The sequence below is a fragment of the Zalophus californianus genome, chromosome 7 (genome assembly GCF_009762305.2).
Source record: "Zalophus californianus isolate mZalCal1 chromosome 7, mZalCal1.pri.v2, whole genome shotgun sequence".
NCBI lineage: Eukaryota > Metazoa > Chordata > Mammalia > Carnivora > Otariidae > Zalophus > Zalophus californianus.
In genome coordinates, this window is record NC_045601.1 from 109,221,046 (window position 1) to 109,230,737 (window position 9,692).

The 9,692-nt window shown below is 50.9% G+C and overlaps 1 protein-coding gene across 3 annotated transcripts; it reads left to right on the forward strand.

The window, feature by feature from the left end:
* The first annotated feature begins 3,620 nt into the window (after window positions 1-3,620).
* Window positions 3,621-8,965, forward strand: TREM2 (triggering receptor expressed on myeloid cells 2). 3 transcript variants are annotated; one of them, XM_027603101.1, is made up of 5 exons: window positions 3,621-3,771; window positions 5,206-5,556; window positions 6,790-6,880; window positions 7,543-7,736; window positions 8,699-8,965. In XM_027603101.1, exons 1-5 carry the CDS (start codon window positions 3,732-3,734, stop codon window positions 8,884-8,886), a joined length of 864 nt encoding a protein of 287 aa, XP_027458902.1. In that variant the 5' UTR covers window positions 3,621-3,731; the 3' UTR covers window positions 8,887-8,965. The 3 variants fall into 3 exon arrangements, with proteins under 3 accessions (XP_027458902.1, XP_027458903.1, XP_027458904.1); XM_027603102.1 differs by lacking the exon at window positions 8,699-8,965 and adding an exon at window positions 7,826-7,989; XM_027603103.1 differs by lacking the exon at window positions 8,699-8,965 and adding an exon at window positions 7,832-7,989.
* The last annotated feature ends 727 nt before the right edge of the window (window positions 8,966-9,692 follow it).

Here is a 9,692-nt window from a genome sequence, read left to right on the forward strand (position 1 = left end):
AGACGACGTGAACAGACATTTTTCCAAAGAAGACATCCAAATGGCCAACAGACACATGAAAAAGTGCTCAACATTGCTTGGCATCAGGGAAATCCAAATCAAAACCTCAATGAGATACCACCTCACACCCGTCAGAATGGCTAAAATTAACAAGTCAGGAAACAACAGATGTTGGTGGGGATGTGGTGTTTGTTTCAACAAACAGTTGAAAATAGAGCTACCATACGATCCAGCAATTGCACTACTGGGTATTTACCACAAAGATACAAATGTAGGGACCCGAAGGGGTACGTGCACCTCAATGTTTATAGCAGCAATGTCCACAATAGCCAAACTGTGGAAAGAGCCAAGATGTCCATCGACAGATGAATGGATAAAGAAGAGGTGGTATATATACACAATGGAATATTATGCAGCCATCAAAAGGAATGAGATCTTGCCATTTGCAACGACGAGGATGGAACTGGAGGGTGTTATGCTGAGTGAAATAAGTCAATCAGAGAAAGACATGTATCACATGACCTCACTGATATGAGGAATTCTTAATCTCAGGACACAAACTGAGTGTTGCTGGAGTGATGGGGGTGGGAGGGATGGGGTGGCTGGGTGATAGACATTGGGGAGGGTATGTGCTATGATGAGCGCTGTGAATTGTGCAAGACTGTTGAATCACAGATCTGTACTTCTGAAACAAATAACGCAACATATTTTAAGAAAAAAGAAAAAGAAGAAGATAGCAGAAGGGGAAGAATGAAGGGGAGTAAGTCGGAGGGGGAGATGAACCATGAGAGACGATGGACTCTGAAAAACAAACTGAGGGTTCTAGAGGGGAGGAGGGTGGGGGGATGGGTTAGCCTGGTGATGGGTATTAAAGAGGGCACATTCTGCGTGGAGCACTGGGTATTATGCACAAACAATGAATCATGGAACACTACAGAACTAATGATGTAATGTATGGTGATTAACATAACAATAAAAATTTTTAAAAAAAGAAATAGCCCTAGCTGTCAATCGATTTTTGACAAAAAGACCAGGCCAATTCAATGCAGAAAGGATAGTTTTCTCAGTAAACAATGCTGGTACAATTGGATATCCAGAGGCAAACAAACCACAAATCATATCTCACAACACAAGCAAAAATTAACTGAAAATGTATCATAGACCAAAATGTAGAATCTAACTCTATAAAACTTCTAACAGAAAATATTGGAGAAAATCTTTGTGCCTTCGAGGTAGGAAAAATACTCTTAGCAGGACACAAAAAGCACAAATCATAAATTAAAAATCAGTACATTGGACTTCATCAGCATTAAAGTCTTCTACTCTTTAAAAAACACTATCAAGGGAAACATAAAACAACTTACAGACTGGAAGACAACATTTTCAGATCACATCTCTGAGAAAGGAATTGTATCCAGAATATATAAAGAATTCTTACAACTCAATAATGATGGTAATAATAATCAATGATAAAAAATAGACAAAGATGTGGATTCATACTTTGCCAAAAAGAGGTATATAGGTGGCAAGTAAACAATGAAAGATGTTCAACATGGTTAGTTATTATGAAAATAGAATTAAAAGAATAATGAGATACTGTCACAAACTTATTAGAATGGCTTTGCCAAACCCTGCCAATATCAAGTCTTGACTAGGATGCAAAAATGATACAGCTATTTTGCAACACAGTGTGGCAGCTTTTTTCAAGTTAGACACATACCACACAATCCAGCACTACCACTCTTTAGATTTTAGCCAAGGGAAATGAAGCATATGATCACACAAAATATATGTACATGAATGCTTATGGTGGCCTTTTCCATAATTGCCCCCAACTTGAAACCACTCAAATGTTCATCAGCTGGTGAATGGATAAAGTATGTGTGGTTCAGCTATGCAATGACATATATTCAGCAATAACAAGAAATGAATTACTCAGAAGTGTAACTTCATGTGTGCTGAATACATTTTGATAAGTGAAAGAAATGAAACTCAGGGCTACATACCATATGGTTCTGGGAAAAAGACATTCTAGAAAGGGCAGGAAGCTGTAGGAACAGAAGGAAGAGCAGTGGTCGCCAGGACCTGAGTTGGAGAGGAAGAGATTGGCTAACAGGGGCACGAGGGAACTTTTTTGGGGGCTGATATAAGTGTTCTGTATTTTGCTTGTGGTAGTTGTTACAGAGATATATGAGTTTGTCAAAATTCATAGAAGTAGACACCCAATGGGGTGAATTTTTGTGTATGTAAATGATATGCCAATAATCCTGGGTTTATAAAAAAAGACCATAGAAGGGTGCCTATAGAGTGATTTTCAGGTGGCCTCAGACCCTTCTTTTCTTGAGCCATTAGGTCAAGACTGGGCATTTGATTTCTAAGTGAAGGACTGTCTTATGTTTATCATTAACCACCATCTCCAAACACATTCCCTGTACATATGGTAAATGCACAATACATAAGGGTAAAGTGAATAAAAACAAATCAGTGAGCTCTTGCAAGGAACCAAAGTAGACTGATAATCTGTGGGTCCCTGTGGGCTCTTTCAGCTTCTCCAGTTACTTCTCCCAGCACGACCCGACTTCCCGCCCCTGGGAATGACCCACCTCCCCAACCCCATCCCTGATTCACCACCGAGCCATTTCACACTTTGCCTTTGCCCATGCAAGTCCCTGTGCCTGGATCACCCTTCAAGGGCCCGCACCTGTGGGGAAAGCACCCGCCCCGGAACTCCAGCAAATGTCACGTCCTGTATTGTCCCATAGGTGTGTGCGTGCACAAAATAATGCCCGTGTGAGCATGTGCACATAGGAGGTATCCAGCTGTGCAAGGGAGGATAAACTTGGGCAGGAGATTGCAGGTGGAAGAGAAAATTCTCTCTCTCGTGGAGAGCCCATCTTCCCCTCCCCTGCTAACTAGGATAATAGTACTAGTTAGGCTCTATTCTAATAAATTTTTTTTTAAGATTTTATTTATTTATTTGAGAGAGAGAGAGAGAGAGAATGAGAGATAGAGAGTACGAGAGGGAAGAGGGTCAGAGGGAGAAGCAGACTCCCCACTGAGCGGGGAGCCAGTTAGGCTCTATTCTAAAGCACTTTGCCTGTGGAAGTCCATGTTACCCTCCCAATAACTCTACACACTATTATTATTCCCATTTTATAGATGTAAGAACTGAGACACAGAGAGGTTATGGATGAGTGGTTGCACACACAGGAATTGAGGAAGGAGGAACTTGAAGTCCAATGCTGCCACACTACAGGAATGCTGGCCTGGAGGGAAGGACTAAGAGGGGCTGGTTGAGGGCCCAGCAGTTCCCTATCCCTTGCAAGGCTGGAACCAGAGTGTGGCAGGTCCTGTGAGTGGGTGAGTGGCAGGAGGAGGGTCTGAACACAGCAGTGAGGACTGTGCCTTGGACACTGACCAGCCCCAACCATGCAGGATCACTCTGGCCGGCAGGGGCAGTAGGGCAGGCTGGCCTCTCGGAGGTATGGGATCCCCAGCCTCCGGCTGCTGGGAGGCAGTGGCTGGCTCCTCCTCTCCCTTCCTCCCCACCCTCCCCACAACCCCTCCCTAAATCATGAAGCCAGACCCCAGTCCTATTTCTCAATCCCCAGGAGCCCAGTTCCTGTGGGCAGCACTTGACGTGCCTGAACCCTCTCTTTTCTGCAATTCAAGGGAAAGACGAGATCTTGCACAAGGTACCCTGCGTTTGCCCTCCACCAGGGAAAGCAGGCATGGAGCTTCTCTGGCTGCTTATCCTGCTCGCCGTCACAGGTAGGACCCCGTCCCTCCGCTGCCCCTGCCGTCTCTCCTTCCCCTCCTTGAGTATATGGTGGGCGGGTGGGTGGGGAGCCCTGGGCTGAACTATAAAGGCGGTTAAAATCCGCAGCATGTTCTGCACCCCTCTTTTCCCCACCCGCCCCACATCCTTTATGCTCTCCCTCCCTCTCCACTGTGAGGGCCCACTGTCAGACTCTTCATACAGGTGGAAGTATAAGGGGTTGGTGGATTCTGGCCACACGGAAAAGGAAGGAATTCTGATAGTGACATCTCAGGCACTAGCTAGCAGCTGGGGGAAGTTTTGAGGGGCATGGATAAGAGCCCCTAAAATTATGAACCGCTAGCCCCAGAAGGATGGCAGTGTGGGAGGGAAGAAACCCACAACCAAGCATGTGCATCTTCGGGGTGCCTCTTCTGCTGATGTGAGGGTCCTCTTGTCCTCTGCCCTGGAAGGGAGGTAAGGGGGCTGAAGATTTCTGTCACTGAGTTGGAGAGCTGACACCCCAGATTCTTGCACACAACTACCTCCTTTTATTGGGGGAAGGTGCCTCTTGTTCCTTTAGAGCAATAGGCAAGCCTGGTGAGAGGAGAGGCTGTTCCAGCGGAGCCCTGATCCTGAGGCTTCTTAGCTAGGAGTGGAATGGGGGGAAGGCGGGGGGCTGCCTGGAGGCAGAGGGATGGACAGGGTGACAAGTGGAGGGAGCACTGCTTCCTAAAGGCAGGCCACTCACTCCCTGATTTTGTCTTCCAAGTTTCTGTCACCATATGGTTGAAGATGGGGTAAGGGAGGACCAAGAGAGGGAAAGTTGAGGCAGAGGGCTCCAGGTGATTCTTCTGAGTTTCTGCCCTGGCAATAGACTGCACTCTAAGCCTGTCTCCCCTGCCCCAAGAAAGGTCCCCAAAATAGCAGCCTCATGTCTCCCCCAAAATAGCTCTGAGATGAGTCTCTCCTGAAAGGGGAACAAAGCCACAGAAATAGGGAAGCCGGGAGCCAAAGGTCAGAAGGAGAAGATGCAGAGCCAGTGTGGGCGTGGGCAGCTGCAGAGTAAGCATGAATGGCCAGGGCCGGGAGATGGTATCCAGCCCAAGCTGAGGGGCCACTGGCCCTGCTCGCTTGAGTTGGAGAGGGTCCCTTATGATAGGGAGAAAATGTGTAGAATAGAACTGGAGGGAACTTCAAGACCAATGTCTCTGGAAATAGGCCCAGAGACGGTCATTTACTTCTTTAAAAATGCCCAGCAAGTCCAACGGTGTTAAAGCCAGACCTAGGACCTGGGTGTCACGGTGGGCTGTGCACCTTCTCCCAACTTACATAAGAACTTGAGCTCCTTAAGGGCAAGATTTCTATCTCTTTGGTCATTGCACACAGTGGGTATTTGAGAAACATTTGGTAAATGAACAAAGAGTGAAGGAAGGTCTCCTCCCCAGAGCTGCCCGGAGCCCACAACACGACGGTGTTCCAGGGCATGGCAGGCCAGTCCCTGCAGGTCTCCTGCCCCTACAACTCCTTGAAGCACTGGGGAAGACGCAAAGCCTGGTGCCGCCAGCTGGATGAAGGGGGCCCGTGCCAGCGGGTCGTTAGCACCCATCGCTCATGGATTCTGTCCTTCCTAACGAGGCGGAATGGGAGCACGGCCATTGTGGATGACGCCCTGGGTGGCACTCTCACTATCACGCTGCGGAATCTTCAAGCCCACGATGCTGGCCTCTACCAGTGCCAGAGTCTGTACCGGGATGAGGCCGACACCCTCAGGAAGGTCCTGGTGGAGGTGCTGGCTGGTGAGTGTGTGGCGGACTGCACCGCTGGCCCACCCCTGGGCTGGGACTAGGTCCCTGATGTCTGGGAACACCCACCGTGTGGCTCTTGCCCTCCCACTCAGGGCCACGGTGGATGGCTGTGCGGGTTGCTCACTGCGCCTCTCTCCAGGCTGCGCTCCCTGGGGCAGGACCGCATCCCTGGCAGGAAGGTCCTGGCCTCTAATTTGCACAAAGCACCGAATGAGCTGGCTGTGGTCCTGCCTCTCCAAACAGCTTTATCCATTTGGCATCCAGTTTGGATGTGAACACCTAAAGCAGCCCTTAAGGAGTAGGAGGAGGTTCATTTGCTCCCTCACCCAATTACCCAAAGGACCTGCCAACAAAGTAAGCACCAACCTGGTGCAGAAAACAGCCTGAGGAAGGGGCACTGCTTGTGACCCCAGGTGATGTGCTTGCCTCTCTGGGCCTCCACATCCTCATCTTTAAATGGAGATGATGATGTTTGTCCTGCTGCCCCCACAGGGCTCCTGTGAGGCACCCATGAGGTGACAGGGTTAAAAGTGCTTGGGGGTAAGTGACAGCCCATGCCCCAGCCTCCTGCTGCTGAGCTGACCTGGGGTCTTCATTCCAGGCTTGCCAGGCAGCGGGGTCCTCCCCACCCCTGACCTTGGCACAGGGAAGCCCTTCAGGGAAGACTTCTGCCTGTGTCTCCAGACCACCGTGTGTCCCCATGGAGAAGAAATCTGGGGGTACGAGTCCCCTTTCTGACTCTCCCCCTTCCCCACCTCCTCCCCTACAACATGGCCCCTTATGGTGGAAATGAGCCATTTGTCTAAGGTCTAAGGTGGGGAGCGGAGGGGAGATGGCTTGCCCTAGACCCAAACCCCACGTCCATCACTCTGTTACATGCTGGGAAGGGGGAGAATGGGGTGAAGGGACATAAATTTTCCATCCATTCATCCACTTGACCTTCCCAAAGACCCTGTGTAATGGGAGGGTGAGAGTTACCAAGCTCCAATGAGGTGCTAAGCACTATACAGGATGCTCTCCCTGAATCCTGCAACACTACTATAAAGGAGGTGTTTCTATTTGACCTACTTTACAGGTTGAGGAGACTGAGGCTCAGAGAGGCTAATGACCCGATCTGCTCTGGGCCAGAGCCCAGGGGGCCTCACCATACCCAGATGCGTTCTCCCCACTGCAGCCAGCTGCCTCGAGGAGGGACTAGAAGCTCACAGGCTCTGTCTCCCACAGACCCCCTTGATCACCTGGACCCTGGAGATCTCTGGATCCCCGAAGAGTCCAAAGGCTTCAAGGACATCCATGTGGAGCCCAGCATCTCCAGGTATAGAGACGGGTCTCTGCTAAAGCCCGGGCATGGGGTGGAGGCTGGGGTCCTAGAACTAACTACAGATTTGAAGACAATTAGAGCATGAAAGGGCCTGGAGATGATTTGTCTGAACACCCCTCCAACCAGCCACTGTGTGTTGGTATGGCCATGCCAGTTGTTAAAATATTGAAATTCTCTTTTTTTATACATAACTGCTGCTCCAAGCCTTCTGAATGCTCAGCCTCCCATTCCGCCCCCGGCAGCCCTTGGACAGTCCACAGTTTAGCAACAATACAAGTTTAAGTGTAAGACTGGGACCCCTAGCAGATACCTGCTCTTTTGGTAGGACCAGAATCAGCTCTGATTGGTTCATGCCTATGTACTGGTGTTGAAATATTGTTAATGTAACCACAGAGTACACATGTGCACCCCCCCCCCGCCACTATACCATCACGAACAACAGCAGGTAACTGCTCCGCAAGGGAAGTGTTTAAATGCGTTCAGCAGGTGGATCCTGATTACAGGCTCCCCCAAGCCCACAAAGCCTTGTGGTGCTGGGTAGAGAGTTATTCTAGGTCCCTGAGAGCTCCCAGTGTCTCCCTGTTCCTTCTCCGAGGGCAGAGTTCAGTGTGCGGGCCACCCCAAGGCCTCCCTCATGTCCTCCTTGTGTCTCCAAGGAGTCTCTCCAAAGAGGACATGCCCTTCCCACCCACTTCGATCCTTCTCCTCCTGGCCTGCATCTTTCTCAGCAAGTTTCTAGCAGCCGGTGCCCTCTGGGCTGTGGCCTGGCGTGGGCAGAAACTGGGGACACCCCTGGCCAGTGAGCCGCACTGTGGCCATGACCCAGGTTACCAGCTCCAGACCCTAACAGGTGAGCATGAGGAGCACAGCAGTGGCTGGGGGTGGACTGCGCAGGGGTGGCGAGGTGGGGCTCAGAGGAGCCATGTGAGCTTCGGTCAGTTGCAGAGCGGAGAGACACATGAGAGAAGAGGACCCCCGATGGGACGAGGCCCAGGAGAGGCCTGCTTGAACCACCCCAGCCTGCACACTGGCCCCTTGGCCGCCATGACTCCTGGTTCTGCTTTGGCAAAAGGGCAGCCTGCCCATCCTCTGCTTCCCCTGGTCCAGGAAACAGAAGGGTGTGTGGGGGGGGGGGGGGAAGGAGGAGAACATTTGTCAACTTCTATACATTGGGCATTAAATACTCTCCCAAATAAATCCAAGACTTCATGTTTAATAGGATGGTTTGGGGCTTTGGGAAGGCCTCTCTCTTGCTCCAGGGCTAGGAGAATGAATTTGGCCAAGGATGAGATAAAAGTTCTGACCCCTTGGGGCCTCAGGTCTTAGGCTATTGCATCCAGCCATTCTCGAAGTCTCCACGCCACCCATCTTTGTCTTCTTCTGGCTCCCTTCCCTAGATCTAATTACTGAATCCTGCCTCCTCCTCTGGGATTTCTCTAGCACCCAGTCTGGCTCCCTTCTCCTCCACTTGCCTCCTGCCCCTCAGGAGCATTATTCTAGGATTATTGCTGCCCACCCCTGCCCCAGTCCATCCCAGCTGACTCATACACTCCCTTCCCCAGAGCTTTGCTTTCCTCCTGTTACTTCCCCTACGGGCGAACAACCACAACTTGACTTATATAGTGCAGCATACCAGAGCCGGGAACCACTGGTCTGAGCTTCTCACTACACAGAAGGGAAACTGAGGCTCAAAAGGGAATGATGTCACCCCAAGTCCCCAGCAGAGCTTGGAAGTGTAAATTTCACTTGGTGTTCAAGTTGCCCTTCCCTCTAGCTCAAGCCTACTCATTTATTCATTTATTTATTCAACAGATATTTTCTGTGCCAGATACCATTCTAGGTGCCGGAGACACAACAGTGAACAAAACGGGTCAAGATTCCTGCCCACACAGAGCCACGAACTAGTGGGAGGGGAGGAAGACAGACACAATAAACGTCAGCCAGATGGTGTGTTAAAAGATAAAGAGCTGAGGGGGAGCCTGGGTGGCTCAGTCGGTTAGGCGTCTGCCTTCGGCTCAGGCCATGATCCCAGGGTCCTGGGATTGAGCCCTGCATCGGACTCCCTGCTCTGTGGGGAGCCTGCTTCTCCCTCTGCCTGCCCCTCCCCCTGCTTGTGCTCTCTCTCTCTCTCTCTAATAAAATCTAAAAAATAAAAATAAAAATAAAAAAATAAAGTGCTGAGGAGCAAATGACTAGGCAGACTGGGAGTGCAGAAGGGACAGGATGATGTCATGCTAGAGGGCATCAGAAGGAACCGCTGGAGAAGCCCTGGGAGGAGGTGAGGAAGTGAACCACGAGGATATTGGGACCTGAGGAGTGGGGCAGAGGGACAGCCAGGGTGGCTCAGGAACTTCATCTCTCCCCCGAGCACAACACACCACCGCAGCCACGAGTGAGAGGGAGGGGATGGAGACTTGCCCAGGGAGGGCTGCAGGAAGAGGAGGAAACGAGGCACTCCCATCTTTGGCCTTGGCAAGGTGGAAGCCCAGGAGCCCCTGTGGCCAGGGCTTTGCCCCCTACGATGGGCATGGGCTCCTGGGGTTTGGGATCCTGTGGAAGGACCCCCGATGCAGCCCTCATGTCCAGCCTCATGTCTACACATCACTCCCCGGAAACAGCCCAGCCCAGCCCTGCCCACTACCCAGAGAGGCTGTCGCACTGGCCCTGTCCCCAGCTCCGGGACACTGGTCCAGGCTATGCGTCCCAGGTCCTCAGACTCAGCGGCATGTCAAGCTTCCTCATCAGGTCCTGGGCCCCCATCTCCTTCCCGCAGACCTGAGGCACAGTCTAGCAGCCAGGGGTGAAC